Genomic DNA, 22,024 nt, shown 5'->3' on the forward strand with positions numbered 1-22,024 from the left:
TGGCAGGGGTTGAGTCTGGATGATCTTTAAGGTCCCTTCCCACCCAAACCATTCCATGTTTCCATGAATTCCATTTGCCTCGTCCAGGAGCGTTTTCCTTCACGTGTCTCCCCCAAATTCTGTCATTTATGTCAGCCTTGTGCACACAGATGTCCTGGATATCCCCGGGCATCTCAAATGATCCCAAATGTTTCCATCGAGGCAAATAAATGAATCCCTGGATGTTGAAGCTCCTGTGCAACCAACGGAGACCTGGTCAGTGTGGTTAATCTATAAAGCTGCTCATCCCTGCAAACACCTGGGGTTCCATTCTGCTCTTTTTGTCTTGGAGTACTGCAAAATGTTTTTATCTCTAAGAATGTGGTGCTTATCTCTCTTATCAGAGTAGCAGTTTGCTCTCATTATTTTAGAAGAGTATTTCAGTTTTTGCTGACTATTTATTAGGAATATGCAAATTACGGGGTTGCCTATGGAAACGCAGGGTCCTTGGTGACAAAAAACCTTGTTCGGAGGATCTATAGGAGTATTGATCCATAAAGAGAATAGCTGGAGAAAATGGATGTGGATGCTGGAAAGGAATATAGATTCTATAATTTAATCCCCAATTGTTTGATTAATATTTTTCATAGGGATGCTTGAACATTTAAAGATTCCTGTCTGAATCTGTTTGGGTTTGAAGTTCAAAACCAGAATAAAAACCACCCTAAAATACCTTTTGAAATTACAATTAAGAGTCAGTCAAAACCCATCACTATTCTTGTTTTTGTTTTGCAAATTAGCAATTAAAAAGTGACAAATGTTTTCAGTGCTTAAGCACTCCTCTGTAATACCCATTATGTTCAAATAAGGCTTTTTTTTTTTTTTTTTTTTTTTTTTTTTTTTTCTGGGAACGAGAGTGTGTTTCCCTGTATTTCCTTTTTTTTTTTTTTTTTTCTTCCTCTTAGGAATGCCTCCGGAAGCTCCCTCTGTAACTCCAGAGCTGCACTCACTTCCCCAGTACTGGGGATTATGCAAATCACTTCATGAATAGTTTAAAATCACATTCATGTTTTCAAGTTTTAAATTATAATATGGGTGGCTTATTTTGCTTTTATGGTTCTTTTCCTCCTTTATTTTATTTATTATTTTGTTTCCCCCTCTGAGTTTTTATTTAATTATTTAAATTTATTATTTAAATTATTTATTTCTTCAGTTTCCTTACCAAAGTAGTAATAATTAAGGGAAGGTAATAATTAAGGGAAGTAAACTTTTTTTTTTTTTTTGGTACTACAGGACCATATGGAATTTTGAACTGAAATTATTTCCGTGTTTTGGTAATAATTGTCCATATTAACAATGGCTAGAGGCAGCCAATGCTCTGGAAAACAGGCACTCCATGAGCTCACGTGTCTAATTCTGGAATATTATGTGGGATTTTATTGTTAATATTTCTCTCCTTATGACAATTTCTCTGTCGAACGTGGCACCACTTTAACAGAATAACAAACATCAGCTGAATGGATTAATGCTGGGGAAAGCAATTTAGTGCTGGATTGTTGTAAATGATGTCTCTTTACCAGCAGGTTGTTTTATTATGACAAAGATTTCAATTTTATCTGTTCTCGGGGATGGGAGGATTTATTGTTTGTGTGAGGTGGCAGCGCACTTGAGAAAATGATGAGAGCAGTTCTTCAGGAGAATAAAATCCCTCTCTCTCCAGAAAAAAAGGGCAGCACAATGGACTCGGGCATCAGCTGGAAGAGGGAGAAATGGAGGAGTCCATGATGGAGACACAGGCCACTGCTCAAATCCACAGAGTCACAAAATAGTTTAGAATGAAAAAGCCTTCCAAGATCAAGTCCAGCCATCCCCCAGCACTGTCAAGGCCATCACCAACCCATGTCCCCAAGTGCCACATCCACAGGGCTTTTAAATCCCACCAGGAATGAGGACTCCACCCCTGCCCTGGAAAGAGGGGTCAGAGACGATTATCAGTGAGATAATCCCAAATAACAGTTATTGATCAGGTCATTGGCCACTGCCCTGATGATCAGGGATTTCAACAGCAACGTTAGGGATTTACTGAGCATTAAACCCCCTGAAATAAAACACTAAAAATGAGCATTTCTGCTTTGTATTTGAAGCTGGGCCTGTATCTGAGCTCAAACCTGAGTTTGGGTTGTCTCCTTGTAGTGGGTTTGGTTCACCAATTTTTCATTACTCAGCCAATGCACTAATTACTGTGGTGAGTTAAGTGCCTACTAGAATTACTTACTCTTTTTCTGCTGTGAGATAGGGTTAGAAGACCAAAGCAGGCTCAAACATTAAAGAGTATAAAGAAAGCTTTATTAACAAAACTGTAAGAGGGGAAAAAATGGATAAGAATCAGAATAAAACCTTCAAAACACTTCTCCTCTCCCCTACAAGCTTCTTCTTTTTTTTTTTTTTTTTTTTTTTCACTGATAACGTGCAGAGAAAAAACTTAGAACTAAGGTTATTTTACCACCTCTAAAAATAGTCTTTCGTCAGTTCTTTTAGAGAGAGGAGTTTCTTCTGCTGTATCAAAACTAGTTGCTGATTGGTTTTGCCAGGGGCGGAGGAATTTGTTGGCAGCTTCTCAGAGAGACTCACTTCCTTCTTCCCTTTTCACCACAAATCAATTAATGCAAAACCAGCACACTCCCTAATCTTGGCTTAGTCATTCACACTCAGGTGCTGTTCTAGGAGTGTGATGTGGATGAAAACATGGGTCTGTCCTGTTCCTTGGCATGGATGATGTTGCTCCTTGGCCACCCCTCAACATGTTTGTCCCGCCAGTGGTAGATTGATAAATTGGCTCCAGAGTCATTCCTGGGAGAGCCTCAGCCTCTGCTGGGATTTTGGGCAGCTGGAGCTCAAGCTTCCCTTGGAATATTAAGGATGCAAAGCACTGAAGTATTAGAGTTGGACAGAAGTTTGTTTTCCATGAGTCTCATGAAGATACAGACGTGAGATCTAGGGAACAACCCCCAAAACAAGTTAAATCACCCTTGGAAGCAGTTTCATACAGCCTTGGAGTGTCCAGTTCCATGGGAGTTCCAATGGCCCCTCTGCTCTGGAGCCAGGCTGGGAGAGCTGGGGGTGCTCACCTGGAGAGGAGAAGGCTCCAGGGAGAGCTCAGAGCCCCTTCCAGAGCCTAAAGGGGCTCCAGGAGAGCTGGAGAGGGACTGGGGACAAGGGATGGAGGGACAGGACACAGGGAATGGCTTCCCTCTGGCAGAGGGCAGGGATGGATGGAATATTGGTAAGGAATTCTTGTCTTGTGAGGATGTTGAGGCCCTGGCACAGTTTTCCCAGAGAAGTTGTGGCTGTCCCTGGATCCCTGGCAGTGTCCAAGGCCAGGCTGGATGAGGCTTGGAGCCACCAGCCTGATTTAGGTGAGGAACCTAAGTCCAAGAACTCTGGTTATCTCTGTAATCAAAGGACAATAACTGCAATCTCATCCTCAGTTTACATCTTCTGCAGGAATTGTCCTCAGGAGATTCCTGCCTTTTTCCAGGATCTCCAGGAGCAACCTTGGCCCTTAATTCCAGCAGCTTGCTTAAGCACCTGAATCAGAAGTAGAAATCCCAGTTCTGTACTTTTCAGTGCATTAAAACTTAAATTTGAAGTTAATCTCTGAAGGTTCAAAGAGAGAACATTGTGAGCCATCAAGGCTGGAGGAGGGGCTGCTCTGTTCTTCTGGTTGTGCCTTGAAGGATCATTTCTGTCACTTTTTAACCTGTCATACCTGCAGTGTCACCAGGAGAAAGCTCTCGCGGATCACTGATTTCTGTGTGTATAGAAACAGTGTATTTAATATTTAGTTTATCTTTACTGCCTTTATTTCAACTGTTTTAGAAAGGGAATAATAACAGGATGTTATCATTGAAAAGGACAGTTCAGTGCTCCAGCTTGACAATACTGGAATCTCCACGACACTCTAAATAAATAATTTAATTAATAGTCCCTTACACATTAATTTAACGGAGCTGTCAGACAATTGTCAGTGTTGGTGGTGTTTGTTCCTTAATTCCCTTAACCAATAGATGTTTTAATTTACACCCTTAAACAGTCTGATGTCCTTTGATAATTGGCCAGGGGCGTGAATGACTACAAAAATCTTGTCTTGAACATCAAATGTCTCAGTGCATAAATTGTTAAACTGAAGCATTTTTCCTTTTATATAACATATAATATAATCCATTATTGCTGCCACCTCTGCCTGAAAGCAGAAAATTAAATAACTGTTTGCCATTAATACAAATTATTGTGTTTTGACAGCTTCCTAATCAGCTCAGGTAAAAATGATGCAGCGCAAACAGCACAATTGCCTTCTAAGGAACTTTTTTTTGGTGTGTGCATGAGAATTCTCCTTGTTTGGGCCTTCAGATCCTTCCAAGGTTTGCCCTCTGTGATAAATTGATATTCAGAAGCATAAATCAAGCTGTGTTTGAGTCGTGCTCTGATGCAGAATGCATTTCTCTTTATAGTTACCCTATAAATAAACTTGGAAAACACTTGACCAGCAGGTGCTGCCTAGGAAGGAAGATGCTCCTTCCACTATGCCCTGTATCAATTAATATGCAAATAAGTGACTGAATATTGGCAGATTTTGACCTCACAATGTGTATTTTATGCTTTCTTCAGGTATGGGCTGTTTCTGGGGAGCTGAGAGGAAGTTCTGGAGGCAGAAAGGAGTTTACTCCACTCAAGTGGGTTATGCAGGAGGACATACCCCAAACCCTACCTACAAAGAGGTGTGCTCAGGTGAGTCTTTCCTCTCTTGTTTTTAAGGGTCTGGAGTGGAATCCTGAATTATGAATGACAACGAAGAGTGAAATGAGTGACTGCAGTGACTAAGGAGATTTGGGGTTGGCTTTACCTCCCAAACTGTGCTGAAATCTATGGATGCCCATCCCATTGCTGTCTCCCAATAATTAATGAGTCAATGTATGAACGAATAATCTGTTCTGATTGATGATCCATTAATTCTTCACACATTAATTTCAGTACACAGCATCCTGTCATTTCCAGGCAAAACCCCTGCATTTATTTTTCACTCTACGCTACAAAACCCCAATGCAGTTTCTTTCTGTGACCTGAACCACAGAACCCCTGGCAGCCAAATAATCCTGCTGGTGGAGAAAATCCTGGCTTTCCTGGACTCACTTGGAAGTTTTCCTTTGGTTTATTTTCTTGTTAATGTTTTTTATGCCAAATGCTGACATGGGGGCTTGTTCTTAGTGACAACTCTCGCATGGGCTTCATGGAAAGGGTGTGAAAAGTGACACAAACAAATAATGGACACTTGAAGCCCTGTGCCTCTGCAAGGCAGCCAAAAGGGCAGAAACTTGCTGGAAATAGTGAAAAGTGGGAAAAGGGATGATTTATGGTGGAATGGAATGGAAATAGAAATAAAAACAAGAATGGGAATGGGAATGGGAATGGATATGGAAATGAAAAGAGAATGGAAGGGAAAGGGAAAGGGAATTAAATGGGAATGGAATGGAAAATTATTTTTCCATTTTATGGGGGAAGGGAAATGAAAACTAAATAGAATGGAAAATTCTTTTTTCCATTTTCTGGTGACAGCCATACAGAGGACAATCTGAAAAAGCCTTCTGGAGGGTGTGCAGCATTTGGAGCTATTTTCAGTGCGTTCCCCTAATTCATAAATGCACCATTTTTGGCCAGCATTAGACAACCCAGGATGTTCATTCAGCACCGAACATCTTTTCATATTTTGCTTACAGATGTTCAGAACAATTCTGTTGCTCTGTATATTCATAAGCTTTTAGAAATCTGCATAGCTCAAGTGGCACTGAAATCAGAAGGGAAGAACTCTGCTGTTGTTATTCATTAACTGGGGATGTACAATTACCATATAAAATACGCAGCTAACGATGATTTCCTTAAAAACAGGGTCGTTTATAGGCTTGTGGTTCAGGCTGTTCACATGTGAGCAGGTCACTTGGGTTTGTTTTCAGTTGTTTTCTTTTGTTTATCTTCAGTGACTGGAATGTAAGGAAAAATAAAACATGTCTGGTTATTATATGATATTAGTTAGAAGGCTGAGATTTAGTGAATTAAACCAATTTATAGTCTTGTCAGTTCTCATCTTTCTGAGGCGTTTTCTCTCGTGCACAAATCGTAATTTCTAAAAATTAACAATTCAATGTAAAAATGTGCCACACAGACTTTGTTTCTGCTCTGAGTTACGTAAAACATTTCGCTGTGAAGTTGTTTCACATCTCCTAAGCAGCAAATCCCATGTTTTTCTGAGGAATACTAGTGCCTCTTGCATAGGAATTAGTCTTCCATATTGTATTTCCAGTTCTCCTTAAAATGTTTTGGCTTCCAAAGGTCACCTGGAAGGCTTCTGAACAGCTGATGGAAGAGAGTGGGGAAAGGGAAAATTAATTTCTTGCTCTGTTACCTCCTGTTCCTGCGGTCAGCTGGTGATTTCCTGAGTTAATTCCATAAGCCCAGAGCAGGGTGGTGGTTGGGGTGTTGTTATTTAAGGGTGGAAAAGTGTGGGGAGGGTTTGGCTAGGTAATGTGGGGTTAATTTTGCATATTTTTGCATAAACTGTTCATATGAAAAGCAGCAATGGGAAATCTGATGGGAATTTTTCAGATGTTGATGGCAATAGGGGAGAAAAAACGTAACACATGAAGTTTCTTGGCTTCTCAGATTTGCTCTTTCCTAAAAATACAGAACAATGTCCTGTGACAAACTATCAGCATATTCATGGAATCCTGGAATCTTGGAATAATTTGGGTGGGAAGGGACCTTAAAACTCATCCAGTTCCACCCTCTGCCATGGATGATGAATTTGTGACTCTCCTGATGCTCAGACGTGGCCTTGTATTCCTTGGAGAACCCTTCAGCTGGACAACACTCTTCCAAAGTGGCTCTGGTTCTCCAAAGTGTTTAAAAGTATAATTAAACTACAAATATTCCCTTCCCTTTCTGTAGCTTGTAAAAGGGATCTGAAGGTTTCCATGGACAGGAAGTAAGTCCACAAGATTAAAGTTTCCAAGCAGTAATGAGTGAGGCTCAGAACATTTTCTTTTGTTATTAAATTGCTGTCAAGAGAATAGATTCCTGTTGTGCCTTTGTCTGGTCTTTTTTTTTTTTTTTTTTTTTTTTAATAAGAACAGGATATAGGAATTTTAATGACTGTGAAGAATCTCAGTGCTCACCATACCCTTGATCTGTGCCTTGATAGAATTGGGCAATTGCTCCACCTCTCCCCTTTTTGTTTCCTCTCAGTTCACCTGTGAGAAAGGAGGGAAAGGTCAGCCAAAGTGCAAAATGCTGCCTCAATCAAAGTTGATGTCATGAACTGTGGGAATTACTGTTTTTGTGTATTTTTTTTGTAGCAATTGAAGAACAGGATTTTGTAGAAAAACTGTAATTTTTTGTTAACAAGAACAGTTGGAACAAGTTGTGTCTCTGAGATCGTGAGATTATCTTCCTAGGATCCTCCTGGATGTGCATCTAAACCTTGATATGACCCTAGAAACCATAATTTGTCCTCCATGCAATTGCTAAGTCATGAAATAAAATGAATGTAGCAATTTCACTTCAAAAATCATTTGGAAAGGTGATGGCAGATGCTGCTGCAACGATAAAACCTTGGCAACAAGAACCCAACAGATGCACTGAATTTCACTTACCTGCTCCTCTGAAGCTCAACCTCCCAATTTTCAAGGCTGACATGTTTCTTTTTTTGAAGTTGACCAGGAAAACTTTATTTCACCTTAAAATCTAGGATGCAGAAATGGAATCTGTAGATTTGTCATTTAAAGATGAAAGGCAGAATAAATATATTTGTATGGTATATAAATGGTAAATAAATTTGCTATTGCCTGAAAAACAAGCTCCTTGTCCACGAGGGATGGCAGCAGCTCTGCTGAGGGAGCTCTGCTCCATCTGTAATCAAGGTTGAGTTCACTTTTCCATCTCAGAATTTGACTTCTCAGTGTTAATGTCTTGTCTGGTTCAGGCTTGAAGAAACCAAAGTGATATTTATTATTTAGATACCTGATTGTGCCTCGTGGCAAATTTAAAATCCTAATAGCCTCACTGCTGTCCTCAGCTCCTTTCATCTATTTGTCCCAGCACTGCCCACAGTCACAGGCTTGGGTTGTAGCAGCAATATAAATACATTATTTATTATTAACAACTTTATTTGAATTGTGTTCCACTGAGATATGTTGTTTCCATCCTTCCCGTCTCCTGCTTTATAAAAGATATATATATTTAAGATGAAACTGTAGGAGTCCCAGAGGTTGAAATGCCCATTACAGAGCAAGTCAAAGACAAAATCTCCTGACCTGGAGCCTACAGGAAGTTCCCAAAGGAGCTTCATTTTCACAGGAGACTCTGTGCAGGATTGGGCTGTGATGTTCCCCGTGTCACTGGGCCTGAAGACAGAAGATGCAGCACAGAGCTGCTTCTTTTTAAGCAAGAATATGTTGTATTTGTGAAAATGGTTTTTAAAAAAAGCTCAGTGCTGTTGTTGTGGCCAGTGGGAGGCTTGCTTAATTTTTTTTTTTTTTTCTCTGTGGAGGCCTTGTAAAGAAAAAATAAGCTACAAAGGCATTTACCCAGTCTGTGCTCAAACTGTGCTGCCAGAACTGGTGGTTACTAAAGGTGGAAGATACTGGGAATAAATCTTTCCCTGTGAGGGTGGGGAGACCCTGGCACAGGTTTCCCAGAGAAGCTGTGGCTGCCCCTGGATCCCTGGAAGTGTCCAAGGCCAGGCTGGATGGGGTATGGATCAATCTGGGATAGTTCCCATGGCAGAGGAGGTGGAAAGGGATGAATTTTAAGGTCTTTCCCAACCCAAACCACTGTCTATGAAACCAGGGAGAAGCTACAGCTCTTGGGAGACTCTGGAATTAAAGCAGGTGATGGAACATGTTGGTGTTTTCCCTGCATTTCTTGTTTATTGTGGTTGTGTTCCTGTTCTTTTGCTGCTCCTGCTGCTCATTCTCCCCAGTGAAATCTTCCTTCCTTTCAGGCACAGGACTGAAATGTGGTGGTGTCAGTGTGGAAATGTCTGATAACGTGTTTTTCCTGAAATTGGGAGAGCACTGCAATTACTCTGTGCAAACATCACCCTCTCAGACTTGTTTTATGGAACATCTTCCTGTGCTGGCACAGAAAAGTTTGGAAATCGACTCTTGTCTCACTGAGGTGATTAAGGTTTTGAATAATTCTGCAAGTGACCTGCACAGTTTCTAGGTGTTGGAGGAATAATGAAATTATCAAACCACAGGAGTTTGACTTGCTTCTGTTTGCTCAGCTGTGCCCAAGACTTTTGTAGTTCAGTTTTTAATGAGTAAATTATGATAGTGAAGTTGTGTTCTGTCTTACCTTTGGAGGCACTCACACTTTTACCTGAGCTTCCTCCAGGTGAGGAAGACAAAAACTCAATCCAGAGAAAGGAAAGGCAAAACCTTTGGATCTTCATGGCTGTTGTGCACTGCAGCAACAACAACAATCTAAAGGACATTTGGAGAAGGATTTTGGGGAGAGCCAGAGCTCAGGGGAGTTGTTGGATTTCCTCATGGGTTTGTTGTGGGCTAACACTTGAGCACATCTATTTCAGGTGATTTCTTTTCAGAGAGACAAAAGAGATACAAAATCCTTTCAGAAGCTTTGGGGCACTAAAAAAAAGGGCAGATTGTGAAGCTGGGATGAGAGAAGGTGTAGGATGGCACGTGCAAACTTCTGGATGAAGCATCAAAACCTATTGCAAGGTAGAATCCATCCCTTTGTATCTCTCAGGTTGGAAGCCTGGCGTGTAACCGATGGAAAAGACTCATCCAGTTTTTATTTAAATACCCAGAGTGATGGAAATCCCACCATTTCCATCTGTGGGCATTTTCCCCACAAAAATAGGGTGCAAACCCTCCTCTTAAATGATTTGTGGGACCCAGTTAATTCTTTTTAACACTGCAGCAGAGATCTTTGCCTGCAGAGCCCCAGGGATAACCCACAAGGCACCCAAAATTCTTCTGAAAAAGATAATTGAGGTACAGCTGAGGCTCCTGCTGGTTTTTGTCCATTCACTTCAAAACCCTTTCCAAAAATTGTATCTTCCTGTCTGGGACCTGGCTGCTCCTACAACAGGGGCAGGAGGGAGGGTGGATCATTCCTTCCCTGAGCCCAGGATGTTTAATGGAACATCTTGGCCACTGCTGGGATAACTGGGTCACTCAAAGGTTTAATCTGCCCTTCACTCAGGAACCAAATCCCCTTTTTATTTGAGCTACTTTTCTCGAAATTTCTTGTGTGTATAACCTCAGAAAAGGAATAGAAGAAAGGGAGGATATTGGACTGTTTGGAATGTATCTGCTGTGCTGGTTCACACCAAGGATGCAGCTGGTCTAAGAACCTACTCCAGCAAAAGTTCAGCATGACTTGGGCTGGAGAGGGCTTGGAACAACCTGGTCTAGGGAGCAGCATCCAGCCTATGGCAGGGCTTGGAACTGGATCAGTTTTAGGGTCCCTTCCCACCCAAACCAGACCAAGTTCTGTCTTCATTTACCTCCCAGCTTCCAGGTATTAATGATTTAGTCTTTAATCATCACTGATGACCTTTTCCATATTAATTTGTTTATCCACCTCTTTAATACGATTTTATTCCTGGCATTCACAAATAGGAGGGGAAATTGGGGGTTCATTAACTCTGCTGCTGAACCTGTGCAGGAAGTTCCAACGTGAACTTGTTAGAGGATATTTTGCTAAAGGTTAATTCTTGGCAGCTACAAATCAACATGTCTGGAAATTAAGTATTTATTCTGAGGAGTAAGGAAAAATTTGCTTTACGGATGTTCTTCCCTTGTTTATGAGTATCCCATAGTGATGTGCTGTACCTTTGTACCATCAGTGGGGCTCAGAGCAATAGGTGAGCTGGGAAGTGATGGAAAAACAAGGTAATGGGGAAAAAAAAAGACAGATCTGCCATAGGAGGTCTGAAAATATCACTTATGCACAAGGCTGCTGTCAGGACGTGTTTTTTCGTACCCAATAGTTCAAATCTTTGCTGTTATTCATCTACTCAGGATGAAAATTGTGATGTGAGCTGTGGCCACCAGCACTAGAACAGTTTGGTGTGTTTTGTTAAAATGATATCATCAAAAAGCTCACTGTTGTTACGGCGGCCAGTGGAGGTTTCTTTCTTTTTGTACTTGTAATTCTTGTACTTCTTATAATTCTTGTACTCGTTGTACTTGAAGTACTTTTTGTTTTCGCTGTGGAGACACTTGTAAAGTAAAAATAAGCTACAAAGCCACTTACTGAGTGTGCCAAACTGTGATGCTGGAATTAGGGAGGGCCTTTAGGGTGATCTGGTTCCTGCAGCACTCAGAGCAAACCTGATTTCTACATGGATGAAGTCACTTCAGCATGGAGATGTGGACAAAGTGACCAGCCTGAGGTTTCTGACCTTTTAAACCTGTCCTTCCAAAGGAGGAGAAGCTGCCTGCCTTGGATAGGGCCCTCTTGGAGCTCTTAAAAATCAGCGAAAAGATTGTCCTGTTTGGCTTCTAAAGCAGCTTCTTTAAAGCAAAAGGAGTACGCAAAGTATTTGAAGGGAGCCTACAAGAAAGATGGAGAGGGAATTTTTACTAGAGCCTGGAGGGACAGGACAAGGGGGAAGGGGTTTACACTGACAGAGTAGTTTTAGATGGGATGCTGGGAAGAAAGAGTGGTGAGTGGCTGGGATGGAATTCCCAGAGAAGCTGTGGCTGCCCCTGGATCCCTGGAAGTGTCCAAGTAACCTGGGATGGTGAAAAGTGTCACTAGACATGGCAGAGGGTGGGACTTACAAGGTCCCTTCCAACCCAAACCATTCTAATTCCATGATTCTACATAGCCAGGACTCCTCCTAGACTTGTTCTTAGCAGGAAATATTTCACTCTGAGAAGCTCAGTGCACTCTTTGCACTGCCCTGCTGTTGTTTTCCATCCTTCTGAGGTGTGTTGTCTGTGCTGACGTTCCCAACCATCCCTTTTAAATGCATGGATCCTAGGAATGCTCTGTCCGGGAAGAACCAAGAAGGAATTGTGAGGTTTCTCTGCCTGGAGACATTTCTGTGCCTGTTACTGAGCCCAGAAAAGCATCGTGGCAGTGGCAGTGTCTGTGTTCCCACGCGTACCCACAGTGCATCCACACACATCAAATGTTCCTGGGAAAACAACCCCGAATCCCAACATTTGTCCAACTGGAGTTTTTTGTCTGCTCCTTCCCCTCTCGGTTTAATCCACTGTTTACTCAGTCAAGCGATTCAATTAGAGGCTGTTTTTATTTTCTTTCTGAAGAGTGAAGAATGTTAATTGTAGCTGAAATGCCTTCGAGTGATTCTCTCCTAATGTCACATTTCCATAAAATCTAGGAGAGCTTTGCTTTCTGCAAGGAGAGTGCAGCAGCAGGAAAAAAAATGCTGAAAAAGTGGGTTTAATGTTCTGAATGCTGGATTTGGCATGGACTGGGACCTTGGTGGGGAAAGCAGAGGAGAAAAAAGAAGGTCCTTTACTCCCAAAGTGTTGTGTTAGACTGAGAGAAAAAACAGCAGATTGTGCAGACAGTTGGAGAAATCAAGGCTTAGGAGAATTTTAATTAGTATGAAAAGCCATGATCTCAGTGTGTGGAGAGATGTCACTGCCTGGGTTGGAGAGGAGAGGAAGGAAAGGGAAAACAGCTTTAATTCTGCTGTCCTTGGGTTCACAGGCTGTTACTGGGGTTTAACTGGAACATGATATGGGTGGGGTTGGTCCTTCCTCTCAGGGATCTTGTGAGCCATGAAAAACAGAGCTGCATTCCTGTTGCTGGTAGTTTCGTGGCCTCCATTGATGGAATCAGTCAAGTTGGAAAAGCTGGAAAGTTTGGAAAAAAAATCTGAGATCGTCGAGTCCAGCCATCAACCACCACCACCATGGACACCACCAAACCATGTCCCCAAGTGCCACATCCACACTTCCTTTGGACACTTCCAGGGATGGTCACTCCACCTCTACCCTGAGCAGCCTGAGCCAGTGTGTGATAATGCTTTCCATAAAGAAATTGTTCCTAATATCCAACTTAAACTTCCCTGAGGCAGCTGGAGGCTGTTTTGTCTCATCCAGTGATCTGTGATAGGGGAGAAGAGTCTGACACCACCTCCCTGCACCCTCCTGTCAGCGTGTTGTAGAAAGCAAAAAAAGGGATCCATGACCTGGGATTAAGGAGATCCTGATTTCTCCTGGCCATAAATTTGCTTTATTTATCCTGAGAGGTGACAGGTATCATGGGCTGAACTGGAAGTTTGAATTATTCTTGACTCTCATAATTACACATTGTTTACTTCTTTTTCCCCCTCTTTTTTTTTTTTTTTTTTTTTTTTTTTTTTTTTTTCTCACTTACTTAATTTTTTTTAATGTTATAATGGCTTAGATTTTTATTTGCAAAGGACGCAAGGTTTGATTGTGTCATTCCCTCTGCTGAATGCTGTGAAAATACTTTGTTTCTAAGTCAAATGGAGCACCGTTATAGCACACTCATCTGCTAAAAAAGTAATGAATTAGGTCAAACTGATCCTACATGTAATTCTGCTGATGTTAATGGTGTTACATCAGGAAGAAATTTCTCTCGGCCTGTTAATATAATGATAAGATAAAAATGTGGCTACCAAGGAGCAAACAGGCCTTGGAAAAAGAAGTTTCACTCTCACTGATCCTGCCCTGTTTCTGCAACGTTTTGAAGCTACAAAGCATTGCAAGAGTGCTAAATATTGACATTTTTTACTATTATTATTTTCTGAACGGGCTGGTGATGGTGGGGGAGGTGGTCAGGGTTCTATTCCATCCTTTGAATTTTTGGCTCCAGCGGAGCTGACCCTGAACCAGTGGTAGGTGCAGATGGGACCATTATTTTTCACCGCTTCATTTATTTTGTTTTAACAAATGGTTTCATTTTCTCTCCTGCCTCGTTGCTCTGTGTTCAGGGCCAGTTCAACCCTTCTGCAGGTGTTCAAAGGTGTTCAAAGACAGGAGCAATGTGTAATGAGCTCTTCCCTCATGTCCCAGCTGCCTTTGTGAGCCAGTCAGAAGTCTTTAGGTGAAGCTAAAATTAAATGGAAAAGTATAGGCTGGGATCTGGTGTCTTTAGTCTGGGCTGAATTTAGGCTGGAAAGCACAAGGAGAGTAGGATCCAGTTTGCATTAAGTAGGTCAGGTTTTGGGTGGAAGGAAGACCCTCTTCCTTCTTCTCCTGAACATGCAGCAATGCATAATCCCAAGGGGAAAATGGAACCCGTATTCAAGTAACCCAAATAATCCAAAATGTGGAAATGGGAGCAAACCAGATGAGATTCTTGCACAGGGAAAAGCAGAGATTTGGCTTCCCACAGTGTACCTGGCATGAAGCTGCTGCAAGGTGCATCAGCCCAGATGTTAACCCTGGGAATGAATTCCAGAACCTTTCCTTTCTGTCTCTTCTTCTTCTCCCTGCCCGGATTGTCCAAGGAGTAGAAAAAAACAAGCTTCCCACCTGGCTCCTGGTGTCCAGGGAAGGGAATAGAGCTGGGGAAGGGGCTGGAGCACCAGGAGAGGCTGAGGGAGCTGGGAAAGGGGCTCAGCCTGGAGAAAAGGAGGCTCAGGAGGGACCTTGTGGCTCTGCACAACTCCTGACAGGAGGGGACAGCCAGGGGGGACAGGATTTCTCCCAGGGAACAGGGACAGGAGGAGAGGAAACAGCCTCAGGCTGGGCCAGTGAAGGTTGAGGGTGAATATTAGGAAAAACTCTCGATGGAAAGGGTGATCAAACATTGGAAATGGCTGCCCAGGTCAGTGGTGGATTCCCTGTTCCTGGAGGGATTGAAAAGCAGTGTGGATGTGGCATTTGGGGACATGGGTCAGGGGTGGCCTTGGCAGTGCTGAGGAACAATTGGACTTGATGATCTCAGAGGGACTTTCCCAACCCTGATGATTTTATGATTTTATAATCTCACATTCATGCCTCAGGACTTTCCTGGCTTTACCAGGACCTGTAAAGAATGTGCTTCCTGAGCATTTCCTCTAAACTTGGAGGTTTCAACAGAATTGCCTCTTATTTTGAAAGTCCTTTGGGATCCAGACTCCAAATGCTCTGGGCAGGTGTTTGAACCAAGGGCTGTCACACCAAAATTCAGCAACATTTTTCTACCAGCTCCCACAGTTCCAGATCTAATTAATTATGAAGAGCAAAATACTTTTCCTAGTCTTTCCCAAAAAATTCAGACTTCAACCCAAAGTCTCCAAAGATTAGCAGTATCTTTCATACACAGCAGTTGAGATTTATGGAACTTTGCATAATAAAGGGAATCATTTCTATGGCCTGCTTGAGGGATGACTATTTCAGGCAGCTCTGGAAAATAAAATAATGAATTAAAAATGGCACAGCTTTGCAGCAGAACTGCATTTGTTGCTCCTGCTTTTCTGCCAGGCACTTTTGATCCACCAAAGTGCAGGAATAATCAGTGTCACAGCAGATATGGAAGGCAAATCCTGCAGACCAACTGAGTGGAAAGCCAAGTGTCTCCCTGCATATTCATCTATTTATCACCTCTGATTCTCCCCTAATTCCTTTATTTTCCATGGGATAATAGACTTTTCTCCACGCACACCCATTGTTCCCATGAAATGGGATTTGTCTGCACGCGAGATGTTCACGTAACATGTGAGGGCAGAATTCATCAAAACAATTGAGCTGCGAGCAGGGATCTCACTGAGTTGCTTTTTGCCTCCTTTATTCCCATCTTTTCTGCATTTGAATTGTTAAACAGGAGCTCTGCTGCAGTGTCAAAGAGTGCCTTACAAAAGCTGTTGCCATAGAATTACACCTAGAAATGAGTTCTTTTTAAATCAGCAGCACAACAAGTGGTTATTTATTTGTACTCAGGTCTATTTAACAGCTCTTCATTACAAGAATGGCCCAGAGTTTGAGGAACAACTTATCCATTACAGCTCCTGCTCTCAGTGTATTCCATAAAGGGCAGATGACTTCTCACATTTTCAAAGAGTTCTCAGAAAATAACTCCCTCTTTTCTCATCTCTTCCAGGAATCCTTTAACTGCCCCTGTGCTGGTCACACCAGCAACACAACCTCTTTGGGATCCCAGAATGGTTTGGGCGGGAATTGAACTTAAAGACTATCCAGTCCCAGGCCCTGCCATGGGTAGGGACACATTCCACTATCCCAGGATGCTCCAAGCCCCAATGTCCATCCTGGCCTTGGACACTTCCAGGGATCCAAGGGCAGCCACAGCTTCTCTGGGCACTCTGTGCCAGGAACCGTCACAGGGAAGGATTTCTTCCCAGTATCCCATCCAGCCCTGCCCTCTGGCAGTGGGAAGCCATTCCCTGTGTCCTGTCCCTCCATCCCTTGTCCCCAGTCCCTCTCCAGCTCTCCTGGAGCCCCTTTAGGCTCTGGAAGGGGCTCTGAGCTCTCCCTGGATCTTTCTCTTCTCCAGGTGAACACCCCCAGCTCTCCCAGCCTGGCTCCAGAGCAGAGGGGCTCCAGCCCTTGGAACATCTCTGTGGCTCCTCTGGACTTGTTCCAGCACCTCCACATCCTTCTGCTGTTGGATCCCAGGGCTGGAGGCAGCTCTGCAGGTGGAGTCTCACCTGAGTGGGGCAGAGGGGCAGAATCCCCCTCCCCTGCTGGTCATAAAACCCCTTTTGAAGCCCTTCCTAGGAATGGAACTTCTCCTTGGCTTCCAGGACATTCCCATTCCATCCTGAGGGATGGCACAGGTGTCTCGGGGGATGTGCTGAGATCTCTTTTCCTCCCCATTTTCCTGCCTCTCGTGGTTCCGTGCTGGAATTTGCCCGGCAGCCCTTTGGAGCAGGATGGGAGGAGGAGCAGGGGCAGCTGGGCTGTCACCTGGAGGTTCAGCTCCTTCCCTTTTATTCCTGCCTCCACAGCTGACTTGGGTCACCTTCAGCTCTTCCTGCCCATTGTCCTCACTCATGAAAAAAGGAGATAGTTTATCTTATCTTTGAAATCCGTGGATATATGGATTTTTCTGGGACTGAGTGTAGGAGGAAAGCACAGGCAGGAAGGGGAACGCAGAAGTTGTGTTTTATCTCCTGGAGTCATAGAGAATTTTAGCTGATGTATTTTGGTGTTTATACATTTAAATTATTTTATTCAGCTAAAGAGGAACTAAAGATCTGAATGTTTTGCTAAACTTTAATCTCTATTTTAAAGTTCTGATTTTAAAGTTCTCTATTTTAAAGTTCTGATTCCATCTCAGGTAAGATGAAGTATATGCTCAAGTGTGTCATACAAAATCTTCTTTGGCTTCCTTATAATTGTCCACATTTTGCAATATTTAATATTACAAACTATATGCAATGTCTGCCCTCCCAAAATATGCTCTGTATATTTAACTTAAACATTATTATAATTGAAATAAGGTTTCGGACTGATCTTTACAGCTCTGCAGGATGTGACTTTCTGGCTTCCTTCATTCCTTACATGTGGAGTGAAAATTCACTAAATTCATTGGATTTACTTTTAATTTCTAATCAAGTTACTGACAAAGTATCTGCCCCTGAAGCTTTGTAATTTTAATATTAAATATAACAAAAATGTAATAGCAAAGGTAATATTAGTTTTGATATTAAAATGTAGATGGACTGTACCATGTTGTCTCCTTCACTGACAACCTTCTATGAAGACTGGGTTTTAAAAATCATTCTCCTAAAAGCATTTTAAACCAGTTCTCCAATGAAGGTTTTTATTCCTTCTAGAAGTATTTAAAATACTTTTTTTTTCTAATCTCAGTTGAATGCAGCAGCATTTCAGTGCTACAAGCCAAGGCAAATCTAATTTCATTGTAAAATTCCTCCATTTACAAAAGCAAAATAATAATAAAATTTAGAAAAAAAATTACACTCAGCAGGGGAGGAGAAAAAAAAATCCCAAAGCCAGAAATTTCTGCTTTTGCAAGGATAGTGTTGGTGGTGCCATTCCCTTTGAAATAATTCCTCCCTAATTGGTATCCCAATGTAATGGGTAAGTGAACATATTTCACAGCAGCAGCTGTTGGATGTTCAATGACTGGAAAATACGGCGCTGGTGAAGTGTGTGGAGTGCTCATCCCATCAGGAGGAGTAAGTTAATCATACACAATTCACTGAGCACTGGAGCTGCATTTGCAGAGCAGGGGCTGCCTTTTAATTGTCGCGGGCCCTTTTTCAATATCTTGCAGGATCTTTTGTCTCAGCCGTAGCAGTTTTGGTTGCATCCCTAAAACTGTCAGTCTTCCTTATTTTTGCAAGGGCCTAACAATTCCTCCTTCACAATGCAGCTTAAATTGGACCAGATGCTGCATCAATAGAGCAGTCTGCCCATCTCAGAGGCATTAAGCCCAAAATTATTTAGAAAATTGAAGCCTTTAACATACTCTGGATTAATGTGATTAAGTAGAGCTTGCTTTAATTCATAGCCATCTATTCCTTTATTAATAGCCATTTCATCAACAGGAGCAGCACATATGGGGACAAGATGACTGAAAGTTAAATTGATTGCTGGAAGCCTGGAAGAAAAGCATTTAATGTTTCAATAATAACTGATGTAAGACTTCACTGCGGGGCATTTTGGATAGATTTAAACCGGCTTATAAGCACAGTATTTATTAGTATCTTTTAATTTTTATTATGAGCTTGCTAAATGCAAGTTGGCGGGGTTTCTTTTGTATTTTTTTTTTTATTTCTAATCCCATCTTTAAGTCTGCATTTGATATACAAGATTTATAAAGGGGAGTCTCTCTTGTGACTGATAATGTCCAGCCAGAGAGGAGTTGGGACATCTGAAAGGCTTAGGAAGAGATAAAATATAAGAGAGGATAATTTGTTGTTATTTGCACGCATCCATTTCTGATCCTAGAACCATTCCAGGTGCTGAGGGAGTGTGTGAGAGCTCCTGTATGACCCATAATACAGGGGGGCCATCCCTCACACACCTAAAACCCCGTTTGTGGGGAGGGTTCATGTTTGTCCTGGCTTATCTCCCAACTCAGGAATTACATCCGTGCAAATTTGTACATGGAATAATGGGATCGAAAGAATCATTGAATAGAATGACAGAGTCCCACAATGGTTTGGGAGGGAATGGACCTTAAAGCTCATCTCATTCCACCCCCTGCCATGGGCAGGGACACTTCCCACTTATCCCAGGCTCCTCCAAGCCCTGTCCAGCCTGTCCTTGGACACTGTGTGTGTAGGGAGTGAGGCATTTACAGGATGATCCAGTACCCTGGAGTGACTATTCCAGCAATTGACAATTGAAGAGATCTAATGCCAGTACCTGGGACAGCTCCCAGTGCTGTGCATGTGCAAGTGAAGTCAATCCTAAATTCTATTAAAGGTAATGAAGATGCCAGGGTTTCTTGGTGTGTTCAGACTGGTCTGATCCAGCTAAAATAAATCTCTGATTTAAAATGGAGAATTAGGACAATGAGCTGTGATTTGTGGCCATAATTAGAGCCAAGGAGTAGGACGCTGGAAATTGGTGTTGGAGTCTTTACTCCAAGCTCTCATGGGAAGCAGGACCATCTCCAACACCCAGGACCAGCAGGACCATCTCCAGCAGAAGGGCTGCACTTCAGGACTGTCCTCCTGGTGACAGACAGAGGTTTTCCAAATGTCCTGTTTGAGCCTTCCATGCTGTGGGATGTGGCCATTGTCACTTGCTGGGCTGTCTGTCCCTGCTGAGGAAAGAAAATGTGGAGCTGGAGAGAGTCCAGGGAAGGCCATGGAGCTGCCCCAAGAGCTGGAGCCCCTCTGCTCTGGAGCCAGGCTGGGAGAGCTGGGGGTGTTCACCTGGAGAAGAGAAGGCTCCAGGGAGAGCTCAGAGCCCCTTCCAGAGCCTAAAGGGGCTCCAGGAGAGCTGGAGAGGGACTGGGGACAAGTGATAGAGGGACAGGACACAGGGAATGGCTTCCCACTGCCAGAGGGCAGCAATAAATGGGATATTAGGAAGGAATTCTTGTCTGTGAGGGTGGTGAGGGCCCTGGCACAGGTTTTCTCAGAGCAGCTGTGGCTGCCCCTGGATCCTTGGAAGTGTCCAAGGCCAGGCTGGATCAACCTGGGGTAGTGGGAGGTGTTCCTGCCCATGGCAGGGGTTGGAATAAGATAATCTTTATTTTCTCTTCCAACCCAAACCTGTCTGTGATTCCATGATATGCTGAGAAGATAAACAATGTGAAGGATTTCTCCCTCAGTGTTACAAAACTGCATTTTATTCCAGGTTGGATTTATGTAACCTCAGCTTTTGGCCACAAGTTCTTCCAGTGCAGCAAAACCAGAGCTAATTTGAATATAAGAAAAAAAAATCTCCAAGAATGGTAGCTGTGAGAAAGGAAATTTGTGCCCTCCTTTTGCAAGAGTTGTTATTTCTAAATTCCAACAGTTCTCCAAGTGTTAGGGATGTACATATCCATAAATGAGGGCACAGTGATCTACATTATTTCCATATATTAATTCCCTGAGTTTTTGTTTTTTAAAAATAAATTATCAATTTTTTTTTTTTTTCCTCATTGTCTTCTAAATACTCTTGGGCATCCAAACTGATCATTCCTTTTTGGATGAATAAATGTCAGGGAATGCTGGTTTCACTTGAATTAAAATCCCTTCTTGCTTTGCTGAAATAATCCCCTTTAAATGGGAATATAAAAAAAGATAGAAGTAAACCTATAGTTTGAAAACTCTTGGTTTGGGGCTGGTTGAACAGAAATAATGGATAATCAAATACAGTGATTGTTCATTAGGCTTAAACTGGAGGGTAAATGGTTTTACTGGTCTAATGTGAATGATGATATTTACATTTTAGCAAAAGAAAAAAAGCAACAATACTTTTTGTTTTGTGTGAGTAGCACTGCACTGTTTACTGGAATTAATTTTAATTAATTGCATTAGTGTCTGAATAAAGGCTGCTCTTATTGGCTTATCCCAGCATAATTAATCATGGTAATAATTCATTTTACGTGACTTCTCGAGGTTAAGCTTTGGTGGAGCCATTCATTAAATGGAGAATTAATAATGTCTAAAAGGTTGGCCACATACAAAAGGAGAAATATCTGTAAAGATTTATTAAAGGCCAATGATTGATCTACTCCTCTTTGTTTTTAAACCTGTTCTCAGACCTGGGTCATGCAGCTGTAGAAGTGTCTCAGCTGGGGTTTGATCTGGTTCTGTGGTTAATGGGCTTTGTGGAGTGTGTTTTTGACAAGTCCTTAAGAAAATTCTTCTCATCACTAAGTGGGGGTTTGTGCTCAGATTCCAGGAATGAGGAATTCCTCTCTCCACAGTCAGAAATGGGGTATTCTGGAATAGAGCCTCTGATGACGCCGGGCATGGAGCAAAATTCTTCTCCCTGCAGGGACCCTTGTGAGGGTGGTTGGGAAAAATAAAGTTACAATCAAGGAGCTGAAACGAAAATGAATACCCAGGATGATTTTCTGCCTCCAAACTTTTTGATTAACAGAGTTTTCAGGGGTTTAAATATCTTTTTATCAACCAGACAATCAATTTTGTCACTTTTTGTGGTTTGAACTCTCCTTCGTGCTCTTTGCAGACATTTGTACCATGCATCCAAGACTGCAAATTCCTCATTTCACAGTTTTGACCTTATTTTAATTTTTAATATCTCTCCTACAATTTTTATATCTCTACTGGGCAAATTTTTAGCCCCCTCTTTCAATAACCTTGCAGGAGTATCACTTGAAGAGGGGCAATGGCTGTAATTTGTAATTAAAAGAAATAGCAGGATTTCTAAAGCTCTTGAGGGAAAAGTACCTGTAAATGAAATGATTAAATATAATTTAATTATTATATGTCTTAGAGCTGTTCTAGATATATGAATTGTCATAATTTTATCTTTTGAATCTCTTTAATAGTTTCTGCTAAAGACTTTTTCAGCAAATAGTTGCCTGGGCATTTTTAGAACTTTCTAGAATTCTTTTATTAGTTTTGGTGGGCTTAGAA

The 22,024-nt window shown here is 42.1% G+C and overlaps 1 protein-coding gene across 1 annotated transcript in view; it reads left to right on the plus strand.

The window, feature by feature from the left end:
* Nucleotides 1–22,024, plus strand: part of MSRA (methionine sulfoxide reductase A) — a 233,946-nt gene that overhangs the window by 101,643 nt on the left and 110,279 nt on the right. The window contains exon 3 of the mRNA XM_066314612.1: nt 4,648–4,767. Coding sequence (XP_066170709.1) covers nt 4,648–4,767 — 120 coding nt within the window. The remainder of the gene's footprint in view (nt 1–4,647; nt 4,768–22,024) is intronic.

This window comes from Sylvia atricapilla, chromosome 3, assembly GCF_009819655.1.
Source record: "Sylvia atricapilla isolate bSylAtr1 chromosome 3, bSylAtr1.pri, whole genome shotgun sequence".
Lineage (NCBI taxonomy): Eukaryota > Metazoa > Chordata > Aves > Passeriformes > Sylviidae > Sylvia > Sylvia atricapilla.